This window comes from Sciurus vulgaris (assembly GCF_902686455.1).
Source record: "Sciurus vulgaris genome assembly, chromosome: 14".
Taxonomy (NCBI): Eukaryota; Metazoa; Chordata; class Mammalia; order Rodentia; family Sciuridae; genus Sciurus; species Sciurus vulgaris.
The window spans coordinates 6,320,959-6,342,012 of record NC_136475.1 but is presented as its reverse complement, the minus strand read 5'-3'; the positions used below and the strand labels follow the sequence as shown (position 1 = coordinate 6,342,012).

General features: G+C 49.7%; 1 protein-coding gene across 2 annotated transcripts; it reads left to right on the top strand.

Annotated features, from left to right (window-relative positions):
* Positions 1–8,619: 8,619 nt before the first annotated feature.
* On the top strand, positions 8,620–21,009 carry IL36G (interleukin 36 gamma). 2 transcript variants are annotated; one of them, XM_079109814.1, is made up of 6 exons: positions 8,620–8,691; positions 9,174–9,230; positions 9,663–9,767; positions 10,597–10,736; positions 20,083–20,296; positions 20,812–21,009. In XM_079109814.1, exons 2-5 carry the CDS (start codon positions 9,197–9,199, stop codon positions 20,293–20,295), a joined length of 492 nt encoding a protein of 163 aa, XP_078965940.1. In that variant the 5' UTR covers positions 8,620–8,691; positions 9,174–9,196; the 3' UTR covers position 20,296; positions 20,812–21,009. The 2 variants fall into 2 exon arrangements, with proteins under 2 accessions (XP_078965940.1, XP_078965941.1); XM_079109815.1 differs by lacking the exons at positions 20,083–20,296; positions 20,812–21,009 and adding an exon at positions 12,297–13,177.
* Positions 21,010–21,054: the final 45 nt, after the last annotated feature.

Here is a 21,054-nt window from a genome sequence, read left to right as displayed (position 1 = left end):
CTCCAAATCTAACAGTGCATTAAGACATTTCATGACCGTGCAGGGTTTATCCCAGACACACTGGGAAGGTTCAACGTTAGAAAATCTATCACATTTACTACATTAACAAACAGTAAAAAGGGATATGGTTACCTCCATCTATGCTGAAAAAACATCTGATAACATTCACTTATTTCTGATTTTGGAAAGTTCTTCAAATATTAGTAATAAGAGGAGAATATTTCTTTAACCTGCGAAGGGCTGTATAGCACAGTCTACGTCAAACATAAAACCCGAGGAACTCTAAACTCATCCTCGTAAGGTCAGCAGCAAGACAGAGGGGCTCGTTACTGTTAAGGTTGAGGTGTGCTCCTGGGCACTGCTTTGGGAGGAGGAGAAACGAGAGGTATAAGTACTGCAAAGGAAGAGATAGAAGGGTCATTATTTGAAAATTACAGGGCAACGGTAGATCAATAACAACTACCGAACCGGTCAGAGTTCAGTGAGTTTGTTACTAGAGGGTGACGCAGAGCGGTGAAGAGCAGTCACCAACAGGAGCACCAACCGTCCCGACTTGGGTGGTTGAACCTAAGGCAAAAGCTGCGTGCATTCGGCAGAAACTCTTTCGAGTTTCCGTCTCCCCCCAGGTGTCCTCTTCTCTCGCCAGGTAGCAGCGGCAGGTGGCAGCTCCTTGGCAGCCCGGGGTCCCCAGGGGAGGCGCCGACTCTCTGCAGCACGGTGTTGCCAAGCTCTGACGTTCTGCAGGTTGGGTGTGTTGGATGCACTTGTGATTTGGGACATTTTCAGTTTATGATGGGTTTATCAGGGTGCAAGCTCACCGAGAATCAGGACTCACTTCTCTATGATCAAAAATGCTATTTATGATAGCAATAATTACTGCGACTATCAGTGGACAACCAAAAATACACTGGACCTATGTGAAGAAATTTTACAATCTAAGAAAGGATGCAGAAGAGAATCTGAATAAATGGAGGCATGCCTTTAATGCAATGAAAATATTATCAAGTTCCCCCCAAATTAATTTATAAATTCAATGTATTCCCCCCCAAATTCCAGTTGGATTTTTTTTTTTTTTTTTTTTTTTTTTTTTTTTTTTTTTTTTGGATACTGGGGATTGAACCCAGGGTGCTTAACCACTGAGCCATATCCCTAGCCTGTTTTTTAAAAAATATTTTTATTAGAGACAGGGTCTCGCTGATTTGCTAAGTGCGTCTCACTAAGTTGCTGAGGCTGACTTTGAACTCACGATCCTCCTGCCTCAGCCTCCTGAGCCACTGTATTTTTTTTTCAAACAACCCGATAAACTTATTCTAAAACCTATTCTAAAGTTAAAATTATCTCTGGTTATCTATATTTTAAAGGTCTACACATAGCTCAGTTAACTTTGAAAAGGAGGAGTAATAAGATATAATCTAACTAAACCAATTCATTAAGGGGAAGACTATTAGTCTTAGGACTTCAGACTATCATTGGGTTTCCAAAATATTGCCCAAAATATTCTATTCATATCTTGTGAATAGAAATATTTTATCCATTCATTTGCTGAAGAACACCAAGTTTGGTTCCACAACCCAGCTATTGTGCATTAAGCAGCTATGAACATTGATGTGGCTGCATCACTGTAGTGTGCTGATTTTAAGTCCTTTGGGTATAAATCAAGGAGTGGGACAGCTGGGTCAAATGGTGGGTCCATTCCAGGTTTTTTGAGGAATCTCCACACTGCTGTCCAGAGTGGCTGCACCAATTTGCAACTCCACCAGCAATGTATGAGTGTACTTTTTTCCCCACATCCTCACCAACACCTTTTGTTGCTTGTACTCTTGATAATCGCCATTCTAATTGGAGTGAGATGAAATCTTAGGGTAGTTTTGACTTGCATTTCTCTAAATACTAGAGATGTTGAAAACTTTTTCATACATCTGTTGATTGCTTGTATATCTTCTTCTGTGAAGTGTCTGCTCAGTTCCTTAGCTCATTTATTGATTGGGTTATTTGTATTTTTGGTGTTAAGTTTTTTGAGTTCTTTATAAATCTGGAGATTAGTGCTCTATCTGAATTGCATGTGGTAAATATTTTCTCCCACTCTGTAGGCTCTCTGTTCACATTATTGATTGTTTCCTTTGGTGAGAGAAGACTTTTTAGTTTCAATCCATCCCATTTATTGATTCTCGCACTTTGGGAGCCTTATTATGAAATAGTTATTTTAAAAGTTGAGAAAATAGTAGCGTCCACATATACCATTCATGCCCTCCTCTAGCATTAAAAATATAACCCTATAATAATGATCAAGTCCAGGAAATTAACTTTGGTAAAATACTAACAATTAAACTACAGACTTTATTTGGTCTTTTTTTTTTTTTTTTTTTTGCAGTGCTGGGGATTGAACCCAGGGCCTTGTGCATGTGAGGCAAGTACTCTACCAGCTGAGCTATAGCCCCAACCCACAGACTTTATTTGGAGGTCAATGATTTTTCCTCCTGATGTCTTTTCTCTGTTCCAAAATCCAATCAAGAATCCCATGGTCCCAAATGTCTCTTTACTTACATTTTTTTTTTTTTTTGGTACTGGGGATTGAACCCAGGGACTCTTTACCACTGAGCCACATCCCCAGCCAGCCCTTTCTATTTTATTTTGGAACAGGGTCTCCCTAATTGTGCAGCCTGACCTCAAACGTTGTATCCTCCTGCCTCAGCCTCCGGATTCATGTTGTAGCTTCTTAGTTTCAATCTGTAGCTGTTGTTCAATTTGTATCTTGTATGACCTTGGCACTTATTTAAAGAGTCTTGGCTAGTTTACAGGAGGTCTCTTGAATGAGCTTCATGTTTCCTCTAATTACACCGAGGACAAGTATTTTTGGCAAGAATACCACAGAAGCAGTGTGTCCTTTTCAGGGCACAAAATTGGGGTCCACACCTGGGAGTCCTATTGAAGCCAGAATTGAGGACAGGCAGTTAGTGTAGAACAGGGAATCTGGTCCAATTGAGGGTTGGAGGCCATCTGAGTCTGGGAAGTTGGAGACCACTCCTGGGAGATTGAAAGGTCAGTGTCTCCAGAGCCCTTTTGATCACCAAGGTTACCTGCCTAAATGCCCCTCCCGAAAAGCTGCAGGCAGGGAGTTGCTGATTAATGCCCCCTGGGTCCCCACCTGTCTGAATCACTTTGGCCCTCCCCCTGCCATCTGCTTCTCACCTTTTTGCATCTCCACGGCACTCCTGGGCCTGGTCACGTAGGAAGGAAGGAGAGAGAGATAAGGGGGAAGAGAACAGGAGAACAGAGGGGACCCTAATCTCTAAAAGATGCAGGGTGTGGCTCGCATCTTGGGATTCTAGAACATCAGCCATGGCCCCCTTCTCCCTCCCGGGAGAAGTCTGCGTTACTGCCTTTAAATAAAACCTGCTTCATGTGCTTGCCTCAGTGTGCTTCTTGGGTTGTTATACTTCAACATCTGAAGAAGCAGAACCTGTCACTGATAAACGGCGGAATCAGTATTTCTGATGATGTTAACTGATCATTTGATCCAGGTGGTATCTGCTGAGTTATGATTACTAAATTGTTAAAAAAATTATCATATTTCTCTTTATAGTTCATAAATGTCACAAGAAAGACAATGTATATACTATAATACTCCATTTGAGTTTTTAAATTCAATTAATTTTCATTCTTAAATGAAGGTTATAATTTTTTTTTTTAAATGCCTGCAAGTGCAAAATGAGAACTACATCTAGCCTCTCTCACGCGGCTGAGCTCAGATGCTGGTAGCAAGGGGTCACCATGAATACCCGCAGGTACGCCAGCAGAACCGCCCACTACCCAGCCCGCGGAGTGGGCTGCACACTGGGAACGGTGAAGTGAAGGAACATGGTCATGAGACACTTGGTGCTTGTGCGGTTGGTGCTGTTACAGAATCAGCCAGATCCCAAAGACGCGTGAGTGAGAAAACTGTTCTCTGTGATTAGGAATCAGCAGAGGCTAGCGCTGTGCTCAGCTCCTAATGTTAAGGAAAACACGGTAAAATTAAGGCTCTGGAAAGAGGCAAGCAGCAGAGCAAGCTCACTCAGCCCTGGGCGGGCTCAGCAGGGGCTCCTCCGGAGGCTGAGCACAGCGCCGTCGACCTCATTCAGGCCGACGTCTGGGTTGCAGGACTTGCTCACGCAAGTAACCTGGACGTCTCCCCCTGGCTCCAGGCGACTCCGATGCCTGCACAGCTCCCAATGGAAGCAGAACCTTGCGGGTGCAGCTGTTAAGAGACAGAAAAGGAAATCTCTTAGGAAGGAGTCCCCGCTTCAATCACACTGCTTAGAATTACTGAGAAGAAATGTTTCCAGGCACATTATTGTGCAGAGAAGAGCTCAGTGAAACCCCAGCAAGGAGTGTGGACAGCAGTGAGTCAAGGGGCCTGAAGCCCCCGGGGATCTGTGGATCTGTGTGCGCGTGCGGGCTGCAATGACTGCCAGGTGTTTGACTGAAAATCTTCAATCAAAAATCAAAAAAAGGTGCAGAGGTAAATAGCAGCACCTTCCAAGTACAACTTAAACCTATGAAGCCATCCAGATCCATTGTAAGAAAGTTCATCAGGAAAAGAAAAAGATAAATACTATTTCCACCCACTCACTTGTGGAAACAGTTTCTCAATGATGGTGGCTACCAAAAATTTGAAGAGGTCATTGCTAAGAAGGTGTGGTCGGGAATTGCCAGCAGGCATTTGAAGCGCAAGCCCTGCTTTGAAATAAGCGGGCTAAAAAAAGACTGCGGGATTTCAGACGTCCATCAACCTGGTGCGGAAATCTGTTTCCTCCCATGGTTGCCACTGTCCCTGGATCTGTATCTTCCTGATGGGTGGAAACCGAATCTCATTTATTCCTTGGATTTGCCTATTGCTAATTACTAGTGTGGACTAATCATAATTACTTAGAATGTTCAGGCTTGTCTGTTTTCTACCCAGTAAGTGCTTTTTATATCTGTTGTTCGTTTTTCTATAGAACTATTTGCATTTTCCTATCAATTAGTAAGAACTCCCTGAAAACTTTAGAAATAAATCATTTGCTTGTTACATGTGTTGCAACTATCCCCCATCCCCGGTAGCTCATCTGTTTAATTTTCTTTCATAGCGTGTTTTGTCCAAAATTCTACGATTTGGGTGCCACCAAATTTTTCACCTTTTCTTCCGTGACTTCTGCATTCTGAGTGACATGAACCATTAGGCAAAGGCTCCTAGTTCTCTTCCATTTGGCTCTTTGTCTGGAAGTTTCAAACGGTAGACATTTAACTTAGCGTTTCCTTCTCAGGTGTGTAGGAGGCGTGGTCCAGTCACGGCTTTTTATTGCCTTATCTCTGTTGTGGTTGAAGCAGGTAAGTGTACAATTCCATCAATAGTGTTGAAAGTTACAGAGATACAGCTCTGTGGTTCTCTAGGGGAGGCTCTGTCATAATTCTTCCAGTGCTTCTGTTGATTTCTGCCGTGTTGTTGAGTAGCCCTGGGTTGTCACGTTGTCCTTTGTTTTCACTTGAGGGAGACAGAAGGTGTGAATCAGCATGGTCTGAGAGTCTGGGCTTGCACGGGGAGGGGCTTCAGGAAGACATGATGGATCAGCATGCGGGGAGCGAGGCATGGGCCACGGGCGGGGGCCACGGTCAGGGGCCATGTGGAGGGGCCGCGTGGAGGGGCAGAGGCCTTTGAACATGCCAACCTCATGGCTCAGCCAGGGAAAGGCTCCACTGCAGAGGCCATAGGGAGCCTCCTTGGCTTTGCCTCCAGTCCACGAGAGTACCAATGGGCCTGCGTAGGTCTCCAAGGCACAGGTTATGCTGCCCCGCCCGTTCTGGTTCTTTTTAGTGGACTGGACTTCTAGTCCTGCTCATATGCAGCTCTTGTAGGGTCCGTGGCTCGCCATGACAAGGGAATTGGCGAGCATCCCAGCAGCAAGCTCGGGGTCTGGACCTGGGAATCAGGATCCCAAGTCTAGTCTACTAGACATCCTCGAAGGCCACATAACTTTTATTGCTCCACAATTTTCCTCTCTTTTATTCGTTCTGATCATGAGCCTGGTTACATAAGATGTGGGCTGGCATCTGGTAGCAAATTCTAGAGATTCCCATGATGAGGAATGATCAAACTCTCTCACCCTACCTGCTTCCTTTGATGGTCCCTCAACTTAAAAATTCATGAGTATGCAAAATGAGCAAATTAGCAGAACTAATTACCAAACAAACACAGTTGATTGTATCCTAGAGCCTGAGAATTGGAGTCTGGACTGAGTTCTTTTAAAATCATTTCCACGTCTAAGAAACTTGGCCTTCTGGGTAACTCAGTTTGGGCCAAGGTTAATGACATGCATCACTGTCCCTGTTCTCCATGGTAAATGTGACATTAATAGAAAGAATCTGGTGACTGGATTATTAACAGAGCAAAGCTATGGTCTTTGCTTTTGATGACTAGTGTCAATATTGCTAGTCTTCTCAGGTCAAGCCAGGCTACCAGGTCATCATAATGTCTACCCTTCCAGCCTGAGAGAAAAGGTCTGGGCCTTTCCATCAGCAGACCCCTGGCCTTGGAGGATCAACCCCATGGTTAGTTCTCCCCTTTTATCACCATGGCCACTTGCTGTGCTTTGGAAAGGATTTGTTCGTGCTCTGTAAGTGCTGGGGGTTTGGTTCCCAGTGTGTGATCTTGGGAGGTGTTGGGACCTTTAGGGGGTAGGGCCTAATGGGAGCCAGTCAGGTCACTGGGAGCACTGACCTAGAAACCCTTTTTAGTTTCAGTGAGAAAGTGTTGTTAGAAAAAAGCAAGGCTGGCCCCTCTCCACTCTGGCTTTCTGTCTTGTACACGATTGCTTTCCCGTCTTCTTCCGCTGTGGTGACATTCACCTTGAGACCCTTAGCAGAGGCTGAGCCATCTTGGACTTTCCAAAAAATTCCAAAAAATGTGAACTAAATGAACTTTTTTTTTCTTTATAAAGTACCCAGCCTCAAGTGTTTTGTTATAGCAGTAGAAAACAAACATGCACCTCCCTATTGCCTCTAATTTCTCTTATACTCATTCACACTAAAGTTTAAACTGGGAAACTCAGAGTGGATACTGAGGGTTGGGAAATCTGGGAAAAGCTATATTCCCTGAATGCTAGGAAACTACTGAAAGGTCAGGGCCATGTGAAATAGGACACTGAGGCTAAGGAGGATAGTCAAAAGCCCAGAATATGCAGGCTTGTGCAATCTTCACCTGAGCATGAAAAGTTCAAATTATGTCATGGGCTTTTGAGTCAGTGAAAATGTAGCTCTCTGGGTGTGTCCTTTGGACCCTCCGGGCATCTCCTGGTTTACTCCTACCCTTAGCCTTCATGATTCAAGCGTCCACCAGATTGCATTGGGGTCTGAGAACCATTTGGCAGAGGACCCTTCTCCCTGAGATCTGGGTATCAATCCTACAAGGGCCTTCACTTAAGCGCCCAGGTCCTCACTGCAGCCTGTGCCTCTACCTCTGGGATAGCTCAGCGTCCCCCTCCCTCAGCCCGCTGACGTACGCCTGCCCGATTCCCTGCACTCAGTTCCATTCGCCTGCGATTCCTAGGGCAGGTTCTGTTTCCCAGGTTGGATCCCAACTGAAACAGACCCAAGGGATCTGGAAGCCAGGTGACGGAAACTTTCAGATGCTACTTTTGGTGAATGTCCCCAGGAGGGGACCAAGACTTAACGGAGGAAATGTTCAGCGGGGCAGAGGGGACTCAAGAGAGTGACCCTGGTTAGGCCTGAGTTCATTATCACTCTCTCCTGTGATAGCAGACAAACAGATGGCAGGATTGGGGCCTCGACGGGAAAGCATAATGCTCTTCCGAGGCCAGAAAGAAGGATGGAGGGCCAGGCTGTGGAGGGTTCCAGTGCCAGGACCCTGAGACCTTGTCCTGCCAGAGCCTGGAGTTTCCAGTCCTACCCGCCGAGGGACGTGTAACTCGGAGCATGGAGTCGGGTGAATTCTTTGTTTTGTGAATTCACAGGATGAGCGTCACAGACAGCAGAAGGAGAAAGCAGAGTACAACAATTTATTAAAAGGAATCCGAGCAAAGCTGCCACACCGGGAGGTGACCTGAGAGTGCTGGACAGCGTCGTCTGGGGCTTCCCGGGGTCTTAGGTGTGAGGTGGTCACAGGCACTCACGTGGCCTTGTGTCCATCACGCGTCCACCAGGCACTTTTCCTTCTTGGGAGAGGCCGTGGACTCCAGGTCACGCGTGCCCCTGTTTAAACGCTCCTCTTTGCCAGCCTCTCGGCAGAAGCCTGCTGGAGGAGCCACGTGGGCGAGGGGCCGTTTCCCTACCTGCCGAGCCTTCTTTCTCTCTCCTGACTTCAGCACGGCCGGAGGGCTGAGCCTGGGAAAGTCCCCTCGCTTCCCCTTTTTGAGAAATCCGGGGTCTGTCATCGTCTCTGTTTCCTGAGGCTGGCCTGCGGGGCTTGGCTCAGTGTCTCTTTCCCAGGGAGCCCAGACGAGTCACTCTTGTGCTGACTCCACGGTTTCTTCACCTGAGCCACCCAGACCTTCCAGCAGGAGGGACTGGATTTCTTTCCTGTTGTACATTTGTCACACCCACCAAAGGAGCCGGAGCCTCCCTCTCTGTTCCTCCAAATAAATGACCCAGACTCTGCCAGTGACTATCGCTGCTCTTGGAAGCTACTGGAGCCACACTTGGTCCCCTGGACTTTTGGTAAGGGCTGCTCCGTGCAGGCACCACCCTAGCTGGAAAGTCCTCTAACTCTGGGGCCTTCTGTGTGTGGGGCTTAGTGAAGGGCCAGGGCCCGAGTCCCAGGTGGGACTCACTGCCTCTCTTGGGGAGTTTTGGGACCTCTGCAGAGTTGCCCTGGCATGGGGCGCTCCCTTGCCCCTAAGTAGAAATGGACGCCAAGGAGGCGGAAGGACCTCAGGAGGAGGAGACGCCGGCAGCAGAGGCCTGTGGGAATTTGAGGCCAAGGGTCGTGTCTGGCCTTGGGTATTCCAGGGAGAGAACGTCGTTGGCTGGATCTCTGGGTGAAGGGGAGTGCGGCCTGCTCCCCCTCCCCATAGGAGGCCTCATCTGAGAGCTCCGTCTCAGGCAGGCATTCGCTCCCCTAGAGAATGAGTGCCTGAGGCCCCCGCGTCCTGGGAGGTCCTGGAAATGTGTCCCAAGCTCACCTGTCACTGTCCCCACAGGTTCCGGCTGACACAACACCACAATGAGGGACACTGGGAAACAAGAGTCTGCGGCAGGTGAGTTGGTTGGGGTGCTAGAGGCCTGGCCACCGGCATTTGCCTCTGTGTCCTCTGGACATGGCCTTTCTGCCCCTTCTCGTGTGTGGCCCATACTGTGTGGGGCTGTCTCCCTGCCCCTGGGGCCATGGGATTCTGGAGGCAGGGAATGACGGCTCATCATACCGGCTGGTCCCAGCATCGGGCCCTCCAAGCCACAGCCACAAAGGGTGGCCAGGTCCCGGCACCAGGTACTGTGGGCTGCTCGTCCCCCTTCTCGCCAGAGCCCACAGCTCTGCTGGCAAGGCTGGGCGAGGGGTCCCGAGAGTGGCCTCTTCCGGGTGTGAACCCCGTCCCCCTGCGGGAGCCTGGTCTAGGCGGTCTTTCTCGAGAGTGCAGTGAAGCAGCCTGCACTTCATGTTTCTTCATTCCTTTTTCCCTTCCAAACACCAGCATTCATGCCTCAGACTGGGGAGGTCTCTGATCTGTATCAGCAGGTGTGGATCCTGCAGGGAGAGACCCTGGTGATCGTTCCACGGAGCAGCAATGTGACTTCAGGTGAGGGTCCACCTGTGGCTGGCGCCGCCCCGCCCCGTGTGGCCTTTTGACAGAGTGTGAGGGCAGACGTCCACTGCACGGGAGGGGCTGTATTTAATGGCAGCATGTGTTCCACACGAGCTGGAAGAGAGGTTTTGAATGCTGTCACCACCGTGAAATATGAATGAAAGGTCCCCTTACGTCCCCTGCTGCATACCGCTGTCTTCACGCCGTACCCCGTAAATATATGCAATTACGATGTGCCCGAAAAAGAGTGGCTTTCAATGGGCCCCTGGAAGGGAAAGAATCTCATGACTGTCTGGGAAGGAAGGCCAGAGAGGTTTGCTTTAGGCTAAAGAAATCAGGGCGGAGGAGCTCCTGGGGCTTGAGAGGGCCACCTCAGGGGTCGGAAGTAGCTCGTCTGTTCCGTGCAAGTGCAGCAGCTTGACTGTGTGGCCTCGAGGGTCCTGGAAGGACTGAGGGGGACACCACGGGAAGCCAAACTCCAGCAGAGCTTGCTAGGGGACAAAGCTCTGGGGATCAGGAGGGGCTTGGGGCAGGGGATGCCCGTCTCCAGATGTTCAGGCACGGGTGTCCCGATCTCAAGGGCAGGTTGGCGTCTGTGTGCTCCATTTACCGAGTCAGTGACTGCCATGCGGGATGGGAGGGTGGGTGGGTGCATGTGGCGGGTGGATGCAGTGGTTGGACAAATTGAGGGCTTGGTGTGGCAGGCATCATACTCTCCAGGGGTCTTCCAGCCCCACTGGGAACACAGGATGCTGCTAACTCAGTAGTGACTGTTAGAACTGTTCAGAAGGACACTAGGCCTGTCCTCTGCTTATCTTTACAGTCACTGTCGCGATCATCCCTTGCAAGTACCCAGAGTCCCTTGAGCAAGACAGAGGGGTCCCCATCTACTTGGGCATCCAGGATCCAGACATGTGTCTGTTTTGTGAGGACGTCGAAGGACAGCCCATATTGCGGCTGAAGGTGAGCGATGGAGAAAAACAGCATTGAAAAAAACCCATGTTTCTTTACAAGAATCTTATTTGGTAAAAGGTTCTAATTTTAGAATTAAAAAGGAAGGAGATGTTCTCCTTTTCCTACGCGTATGCTCAGCAGGACGGGGTCAGTGTGGGCAGGATGCTGGCCTGGACTGCAGGGTGGTTTGTGAAACTTCCATCGTCCCAGGGAGTAGGTATTGGCAGGGGGAGGCAGAGGTGTGGTCTAAAAGGAGCGGACGCTCTTCCATTTGTGAAACTGCACCTCTCTGCCCAGCAGAATGCAGGGAAAGGAAGGAAATGACCCAGGAACGAGCCCAAGATGGCAGAGGGGTGGGAGTTGAGGTCACTCTGGCTAGGATGGTCAGTGAGGCTGTCCCTGAAGAGCGGGCATCTGAGCTGACACCTGGGTCCTGGGGAGGAGCCCGCCCTGGCAGGTGTGGGGACAGAGTGTCCAGTCAGGGAGCGTCAGGCCCCTGGGCGGCACCTCGGTGTCTCTGAGCTACAGGCAGAGACAGGTGTGGCTGGAGCAGAATCTGCGTTTGGGGAGAGGTCAGAGGTAGTGGTAGTGAGGCAGGTGAGGGTTGGAGAGGGGAGAGGTCAGAGGTAGGGGTAGTGAGGCAGGAGAGGGTTGGAGAGTTGAGACCAGGCTTTGTTTGGATTTTGTGGTAATTACAACAAAACTTCATGCAAGAAGTTTAAGCCAGAAGAGAACTCGGTTTTATTTATTGTCCTTATTTTAGTTTAAAGCTTGCTCAGCGGCTTTGTGGAGAACGGTTGATTGGGAATGGAGTAGATTCCAGGAGAACAGTTAGGAGGTGGCAGTGAGCATCCCAGCCAGAGATGCTGATGCGCTGACGGGCAAAGGCCCGGTGTGCAGGGTGGGGGACACCCGCTGGGGCTCAGTTCCAGGGGTGTTTGGAGATGGAGTCCCCAGGCCGTGGTGCTGGGTCAGATGATGGAAGAGAGGTCACGGGAGATGTCAAGGATGACTCCTAGGTGTCTGGCCACCTGAAGAGTTGTTAAATGACGGGAAGCCATTGCTGGAGTAACGGAATCCCATGTAAGAACCCCCGACTCAGGGTGGAAGGTGCTGGAATCATGAACCAGTCCTGGGTCTCTTGAGATCTTGCACATACATGATTTACTTAATAAAACTTATTTTACCTAAATAAGCTGGCTGTCCTTGGCTGGGACAGTTGCTCTTCCAGGTGTCGAGCTCACTGTTGGGCTTGGGTCAGCGAGGTCATTAGCCAACCTCTGCAAATTCGCGTCTTTGTCCTTCAGTCCCTTGTGGAGAGGAGTGCCAGCTCACCGTCCAAGGGCAGCCTCTGGTTCCTTGGCCTGCCCCCGCTTCCTCGCTCTGGATTTGAGGGTGGGGTTGGGAGCCACTCTGCAGCTCTTGGAAACTTACTTTTCCAGTCCTGCTAATAGATGGGCAAGGCTTTCTTGAATTTTGAAAGGGTTATTTATTGGTTGTGTGCAAAGTACTTGCAACATTTCTAGCAACTTCTTTTCCTCCCCTTGGGTGTTCTGTCCCACATTTCAGGAGCAGAAGATTTTGGACCTGTACCACCAAGCAGAGCCCGTGAGACCCTTCCTTTTCTACCGCGTCCAGGCTGGTAGTACCTCCACCTTCGAGTCCGTGGCCTTCCCAGGCTGGTTCATCGCCTCCTCCAAGAGAGGCCAGCCCCTCTTCCTCACTTCCGACCTGGGGAAAGTGTACAACACTAACTTCAATTTGGATTTAAAGGCTTGAACGCCGCATGGGGTGGTAGCTCGGTCAGAGGTCTTCGCCTTCCAGCTTGTGAGCTCCCAGCAGGACTTGGTTTGTGTCACCTCAGCCCAAGAGGGGAGCCAGCTGCGGTCATCATCTCCTTTCATGGAGGAGGACGTGCTGACTTGTGGCCACTGAGGAGCAGACTGACTCAGAGCAGGCAGCTCAGGCTGAAGGCTCCTCTCCAGCAGAAGCCACCCTACCCTCCACAGCCTGTCACGCCTGAGAGGCCGTGCAGGGCGCCAGGGTGTGCAAGACCTTGGGAGGCCCGGCGAGGAGTGGCAGGTGGTCGTGATTTGCACACGCTTGCCATATGAAATACTCTTGCATTTGAGATTCAATTTTTTCACTGAAAAACTTGATTCTTTGGACTTTTAGCCGCGGGGAGTTATAGAGGGCTGAACACACCAGGAGAGGGGCTTTTGGCCCCCGGAAGGCATGAAGGTTCTGGAATAATCAGAACTGTCAGACATGCTGCACACCATGGCCACTTATTTCCCCTTTTTTAATGGTAATTTGATGAAGCTGGACCTGAAGAGGCAGCCTGGTACCTTGTGATAGGCATGGGGCTGGAGATGCTGTCCCCCACTGAACCAGTGGTCACAATGAATAACCCACGTCCATGATGCTGAACTTCCGTTGTGTGGGCTCCTCTAAAGTCTCAGGAGTCTGACCCGACAGCGCAACGCTCGCCCGCAGAGGCAGCACCCTCAGCGGAGGGGCCACGAGGTGGTGCGGAACTTGTCTTTTCACCTTCTGTTTTGGGAGTGGGATGATTTTTATGAATCACATCCTCTCCTTCAGCCTTTCCATTTCGTGGGCGAGGAAAGGGAGGACCACTGTGGGCACTGGACTTGCCGAGGGGCACTGGCATTTAATGGGACTGGAAGAACCACCCTCCATGGGAAGCCGTCCTGATTTAGCAGAATCAGACTCGGCAGAGCTGTGGGACCCAAGGCCTGGCTTTAGGAACTGCTGGGAAGCAAGTGGCGCTGTGTGGGATGGCTCCCTGTCTCCTTCTGGAATTTTCCCCCTAAGAGGATGGCTCCCCTAGCTCCACCCTATCCTGTCCATCACAGAAGAAGTCCTGCCCCCTTTACCTGATATTATAAATAAAGGAGAGGCCAGAGCTGGTGCAGCCATGCCCGTCATGCCCCCCTCATAAAGAGTATTGGCTCTCGTGTGTTTATTGAGTAGATTAGTTTTTTGGGTAATAGAAACACTCTCCTCCGTGAGGGACATGGCAGAGAGGACCCCCACAACTCTCGAGGTTGGGTCTTCAGATTCCTGTGTGCCAGAGTCGGGATGTTGTGAAACACGTGTGGGAAATCAGCCACAAGGACCCCACAGGGCAGCAGAGCCAGGTCCGAGCCTCCGCGCTCCCTCCACAGGGCGGCCCTTATTTTGCAAGGTATCAGCTGATGACCCATTGGGTGGAACACTGGCCACCCAGACATCCTAACGGATGAAATGTGCTGATGACCTGTGTTTCTAGACTCAAGACGGCAGAAGCCTGCCCTGGGGTGTGCACCTGCTGAAAACCCTCTCCTAGAAACTGCAGTTTATTCACTTCGGAGTGGGCCTCCGAATTAATATCTCACCCAGGACCCCAGGGAATACTGATGGATTAGCCCAACTTGGGAAATGCTTTCCTGGATTATCCCAGTGGACTTTCAAGTGCAAAAAGACAGATTGACCATGTGTGGGAGAATCTGCGTGCTTCTCCAGAAATAAAGAGTTATGTATAGATACTTCTTTGCAATTATGTTGATATTTACTTCTCTAAGGTTTTTCTCCTCTTGAGTGATTTAAAAGTGAATTGAACAAAATGACTCAAATAAAAGCATTCAGGCCATCAAATAAAATTTCCAAAGCCAGAAAGAACCCAAGCTTCCATCAACAGAGAATGGATAAATAAGTAGTGTGTCTTCAGTGTTACTTAACAATGAAAGGAAATGAATCACTGATAGAGACTCAACCAGATGAACGTACAAAAGATGTCAGACACAAAGGGTGTGTTGTGTATTTATTTATGAGAAGTTCAAGAACGGGCAGCCTTCATCTTTGATGATGGAAACCAGACAGGGTGGTGTTCTCAAGGGAGGACAGGCAGAGGATCCTAAAAGCTGGCTGAACTGATCCTGGTCACTTCCAAGTCGTCTAAAAGCCACGTGGCTTTGCTTTCCTCTGCAGTAGCACAGAAAGCCAAAAGCCACAGGAACAGTGGTTCCCCCTGGTGAAGGGAAGTAAATGATTTCCAGCAAATACTTCCGTCAATTAAGTATAAGACAGCAGAAAACCCGTTGTCAAGATTTAGCTTCATACACTTTACTTGAGAAGCTGCTGGAGAAGGAGCTCTTTCCAAACGAAAGTTTAAGCTAAGAAAGGAAAAAGAGGGGAAAAAAACCGTGGATTCCTCCAAGCAGGGACTGTGTTCCAGAGAAACGCTGGGAGCTGGCACCAGGGTGGCAGTGGGAAGCCCAGGGCAGTCAGGCAGCGGGCGCTGCAGAGGCTCCAGGGTGAGTGGCTGGGCTCTCGGCCAGCCCGTGTGTTGGAAGGAATTGACAGGAGGGAGGCTGTGAGATGTTGGGTTCTTTGGGAAAATAAGCACAAATTAAAAGCAACGAAGGCAAGATGGTTCTTCCTTCCAGAGGAAACATGGAATCACTCAGGAGAGGAAGTGGAGCCCCAGTCTGCCCGCCGCCCAGCTGTCCATAACACTTGCGCTGCAGTGATAACATAAACTCCGCAAGGTGACCTAGTTGAAATTATGAGGTATAGATTTTGGCAGGATGTGTGGACGTCGGGATGGGTGGAAGGGGCTGGTTGGGTCGTGCGTGATAGAAGGATGTCCGGTGTAAGGGCTAGAAGAGCCCGCCCGTCCCTCCTGCGAGGCAGCTTACAGGCGGCTTCTCATGGCTCCTGTGGCTCCTTCGGGGGGCTGGTGAGACCCCAGGAACACAGGCTACCTTTCGGTGAAGGTTTCCTCCCTGGGGTGGAAAGATGAGAGGCAAGAGGACTGAGTAAAAAACTTATTTTTGACTACGTAGCATACTGCTCAGGCTGTGTTCATGGTCTGTATAAACTCTATTTTCTAGTATTTTACTTGTCTAATCCTTAATATTTGATATTAAGGATTAATATCAATATTAATATTAATATTTGCGTAAAGCAAATGGCAGTGGTTGGTTTTCCAGTGGTGGGGGGCTGCAGACGGGATAGTGCCCTTCTTTTCTGCACTGAAAGGGGAGCTGCCACTGGGCCTCCTGTGCCTGAGGCTGCCTCTGTTGGGGCCCAGGGTGTGGACAGGGGCTAAGGGTTTCTGTTCATCGTGGATCCATGTCTTTGGATTTTAAAATCACACACTTACCTTAAAAACATTCATAAAAGGATTTTATTTCATTTTTTCTTTTTATTTATGTATTTATTATTTTATCAGTCCTTTTAGTTATACATGACAGCTGAATCCACTTCTGTATGATCATGCAGCACGGAATGCAGCTCATGCTAATGGGCACCCCAGGGCCTCTCTTCCCGCCTCCCTTTCTACAGTCTGCTATATTTTGATTCAACTCCTGATCTATTTCTGATTTCTAAATAATTAATATTTTATTTTATTTGGATTTACATATAGTTTTTTAAAAACTTGCCAGACTTGAACACAGGAATGAGGACATAGCAAACACTCAGTAACTCGAGAATTATTGTGTAGTTTTCATTATTTTAGGAAAATCTGGGAAATTTCTTCTGGACCTATGTTGTTTCTGTGGTTTAAAATACTGAGGTGGTGTGAAGGAATATTTCTAATAAGCACGGCTGGGGTCTAGACCAAAGGAGCCCACACGAACGCGGGCCCCAGCGGCAGAAGCAGAAGCCGGCCCCGGAAGCCGGGTTCCCTGCCGTCCCTCCTCCCTGCCTTTCTGACTTTCGGCAAAGGAACTGCCAAGCTGATCTGATGGAGACCCTTCCCTTGGCTTCTGTTGCAGTTTACCTCTTGTTACCGTCTCACCACAGGTACATATGTCCCTAAAATGGGTATTGCTGGGTTTGCATGTGTGAAAACTTGAAACGAAGTCACAGTATTACGTATTCTTTCAACTCTTCTTCATGCTCCTGGGATTTGTTCAGGCGACGGGTCATGTCAGTGAGGGTGCTTTGCAGATAAGATGCCTAGAGAAGTGCCCAGGAAGGACAGGGAGGGAGGGACAGGAGCAGGAGGGGGGCCTCAGACTGAGGTGGGACTGGCACCCACAACAGAGGAACGAGAAGGAAGGAGGGTGGGAAGAAGAGCCCTGGACTGCAGGCAGCTGGGCAGCCCCAGGGAAGTCTCAAGTGGGCAGCCCCTGGGCTGGCGTGACTGCGTAACTGAGCATGAGCGTGTGCAGAACGCACCGCGGTTCTGATGCTCCTGTTCGGATCTGACTTCATAGGTCTCAGCTGAGGCCTGAGATCCTGCATTTCTGACAAGCAGCCAGATGATGCTAATGCGTCACCCGTAGATCACCTTTGAGTCTCGAGGATGTGCACGATTAGGAACGCTGCAAAGTCTGATTCTGAACACACGTCATCTGAACACAAGCCTCTTGCCTTTGCACCCTGAACTAGTACCTTAGTTTGGGTAGTCCCCATGGCAGACCCTGGGTGTAGGGAGCTCCTTTAGGAGGTGATCTTAGCAAGTCAATAACGGGAATGCTAGTTATCATTATGGGTCACTGGGGCTGGGCCTCCACGGGCTCTCTGAGAAGCCTTCATATTGTCTCATCAGAGGACATTGAGGCTGGGATATTACCCGCCAGTCCCTTCACCTATTGGTGGAAGTTGTCCCTGCAATGAAAGCCCTTGAGGCATGAGGTTGACAGGTGATCTCCCAGAAAGCCTGGAAAAGCATCCCAGCTTCTTGCTGTGGAAGACCTGAGGTCAGGCACTGCAGGCCCAGAGTGGAGCACTTGGCAACCTGGCTCCTTCCCCTGCAATAAGGTAGTGACCTGGAGGCCACTGAGGGGGACAAGGTCCAGGAGCTGGCCTTGCTGCGGGTGAGGCTCCTCTGGTGGAGAGGCAGCAGGCATGGTTGCTCTGGGAGGCTGGAGGAGGGCCCACTGGGGTCGGCATTGCTGGGCAGAGAACGCAGTGACTGTGGACTAGGCTGCCTAGAAGTTACAGAGGCCTTAGGAGACCTCTGCAGGCTCACAACCTTCACCTGCTGTGGATCCTACTCTCAGTAATAACTTGGCTGTGTGTCATTTGATGTCACCAGAGGACAGACCTCTCCCTGGGGCAGTCCTGGGACTGTATTTCCTGGTTGTTGGTCTTAAAGTTTCCTCCTTTTGCAGAATGCTTGGATAAGTCATGACCCTGCTACAATTGATATTTATTAGCATAGATACTCAGCAAATCCCTGAATACCAGGAACCAGCGATTACCTAACCTTCCAGGCAGTCCTGGCTCTAGAGAGGCAGAACGTCCTTCCTTCCCTGGGTGGTTAAAAGGCCCAACTCTGGCGGAGACTCTCAGAGCACCTGAGTGCAACAGAAGCCACGGCTCACAAAGGCAGGGACACAGGGTCCTGCGTAAGCAGGGTACAGTGGCAGCTGACCCCTGGGAAGTCTGCTGACCTCTGCTTTCCTCTTGCTTCTGGACATCTGTCCTGTTAGGACTCTAGTTCTGTGCCTGGGCAGGACTCATAGGTGTGGTTGCTTCTGCTGAGTCCAAGAAGCTAAGGAAGTCTGGTGCTTTCTGAGAGCACAGATTTTGACTGGGGTCACTGTTGGGCAGCCCTCCCACCCTGGGTCACACCATAGCTTGGGACTGACTCAGTGTGCACAGAAACATTTCCAGCGCTCAGCAGTTCTGAAGCAACACCACCGCAATGCACAAAGGTAAAGGTCTTTGTGGAAGGGCAAAGGCTTGGAAAGGGGGGACCCCTGCACCCTCATCAGCACACATTTGCATTTTTGCGTCTTGACTTTCTCTGCAGCATTAAGCTCGGAAGTCCCATCCAGGAGGTACGTGCAGGATCTCAACCACCGCGTGTGGGCTCTTCAGGGCCAGACCCTGGTAATGGTCCCGAGGAAGGAACGGATGGCTCCACGTGAGTGGCCAAGGCCTGGTGTGGGCAGCCCCTGTGGCCAGTGCTGCCGTGACCAGCCTTTTACTTCATAGGTGGTGTGGTCTCTGGGTCTGTCCTCTTGTGGACAATGATGGGGGGTGGTCCTGATGTCGTCTGGGCTACAGGAATGAGTCCAGGCAGGCTGACGGGGAGGGTGGAAGACCTTCTCAGTGAAACTTGGAGGAGTTAGACCAAAGAGTGGGACCTACCGGAAGACTCGATTTCAAATCTGCCAGAGGCTGACTTTTGTAATGGAAAGAGCTCCTCAGGGACAGGGAGGTGTCGAGCGGCAGGGTGACCACTCCGTGAAGCTGGTCAGCCGGTCGTAGCTTCTGCTGCCTTCGGTCTCTGCTCAGAGATGCTGCCGTGGAAGGGGCGACAGTGACACCTTTTGCACTGTTCTCAGTCACCGTCACCTTGATGCCATGCAAACACCTGGAGACCCTAGAGAAGGACAGAGGGATGCCCATGTACCTGGGGCTGTTGGAGCCCAGTTGCTGCCTGTGTTGTAAAAAGGACGGGGAGCAGCCGGCGCTGCAGCTCGAGGCGAGGACAGAAGACAAGGGTCCAGGGCTGCCTGACTGGGAGAGGGTCGCTGTGTATTGTCCAAGGGGCTTATTTACTATTCTTAGGCATGTTTATTTTTGGTTCTTTTGGGGTTGTGTGTATTGTGACAGACTAGGAAAAAAGTTGTAATGGTGTTTTGAATGTAGTCTGCTAGAATCGCCCATTTTATTTTACAAAAGCAATCTAGCAGGAAGTGCTGGGGCCCGATGGACAGCGGGCTGTGTCCATGCCTTTGTGATGCCGTCAGGGTGCATCCTGGTGCTCCCGTAACTACAAAGGTTCTTAGAAAAGTACCTTGGCAGGGAGAAAGGCTCCTAAAGTGATTCCTGACCCCAACATGCCACACACACACACTCACTGAGTAAAACCACCAAGGACATTTTTTAGCAGTTAACCTATCACAAAGTGTACGCCTTAATTCAAATATCTTTTTGAACAAAATTGCCATTTTAAGTGAACAAAGATAAATCTCTAAAACAAATATTTCAATAATTGCAATTTTCCGTTATTTAAAAAAATACCATGTGTTATAGCAATTTAAAAAATTACCATGTGTATGGTAATTAAATTAGGTGTAGGAATTCTCTTGACCCTTTTCAATAAAAAAGCCTGGGCAGACACTTTGACCGTGAGATATGAAACAGTGGCTGTCAAGTCGGGTGATTTTGCCTTGGCATCGGGCAGAGCTCAGAAACGGTGGTGCACGGGCCAGGCCAGCCCCAGGGTGGCACCATCTTAATTCCCTAGTATGAACCGAGTCCTCCTGACCCATTTGGAGTGGGGAATGCAGACAGATGGGGAGAGCCATCGTGGAAATACCCATGTGCACGGAGCGTGTGGCGTCCGAGGTGACAGCTCTGGTTGGGCCCTCTTCTTGCTCTTCAGAAGAGAAGCATCAAAGCCCTGCATGACTCGGGCGAGCCCGTGAAGCCCTTCCTCTTCTACCACAGCGAGAACGGCAGGACGTCGACCTTCGAGTCCGTGGCCTTCCCTGGCTGGTTCATCGCTGCCTGCTCCAAAGGAGACCGTCCACTCTTCATGACCCAGGAACTGGGGACAACCTACGTCACGGACTTTGAGTTGATTGGAGAGCATTGAGGTCAGTCTGGGGCTTGGGTGGATTTGTCCAGCCAGCAACAAAGTGCTTCTGACCCGAACGTGATCACACTGACCCATTCAAGAAGGACAGGCAGAGCTGCCACTGTTGGGCTCCGTTTTCAAGAGTGGACATCAGGTTGAAGGGAAGACAGACAGGACAATCTCAGCCTGGAGGAGGAAGGGAGATCCAATGGTTGGGTTTTCCACCTAAGGATTTCTTGCTGTCACCTGCCCACCCCAGTGTATCCATGTAATGACCTAAGTCTAGCTGCCCTCCCCATATATCCATGCAATGACCTGGGTTGCTTGGAAAATGACCAGGGGAAACTGAGGCCTTTGCCATGCCATAGAGCTAAGACATGGTGCCAGTACAAAAATAATTGAGAAAGGTCTTCTTCATACACTTGATGCTCCAATGAAGAAATGAGGATGGGACTCTTTTGTCTTAAATTCCAGGTCTCTGGATTCTCTGATATGTTACTCTGTGGCATTGAACCAAGACCTTTTGGATCCCAGCAGGAAGAAGCCACTATAGAAGTTTCCACAAAACGGAGAGAACAAAAAGAAAGTTGAATCCCTCCTGGGCTCGGCTTCCCTCTCAGTGAAGCCTATATTCAGGTTTGGATGAAGAACCGTTGATGTTTACAAAGTCTTCACCTAAAGTACTATCACTCCACCTCAGGAGGAGTTAAATTTGTGGAATAAAGGTTTTTCATCTCAGTGGAATGACTTTAATGGAACAGCATGGTCGTGACACTG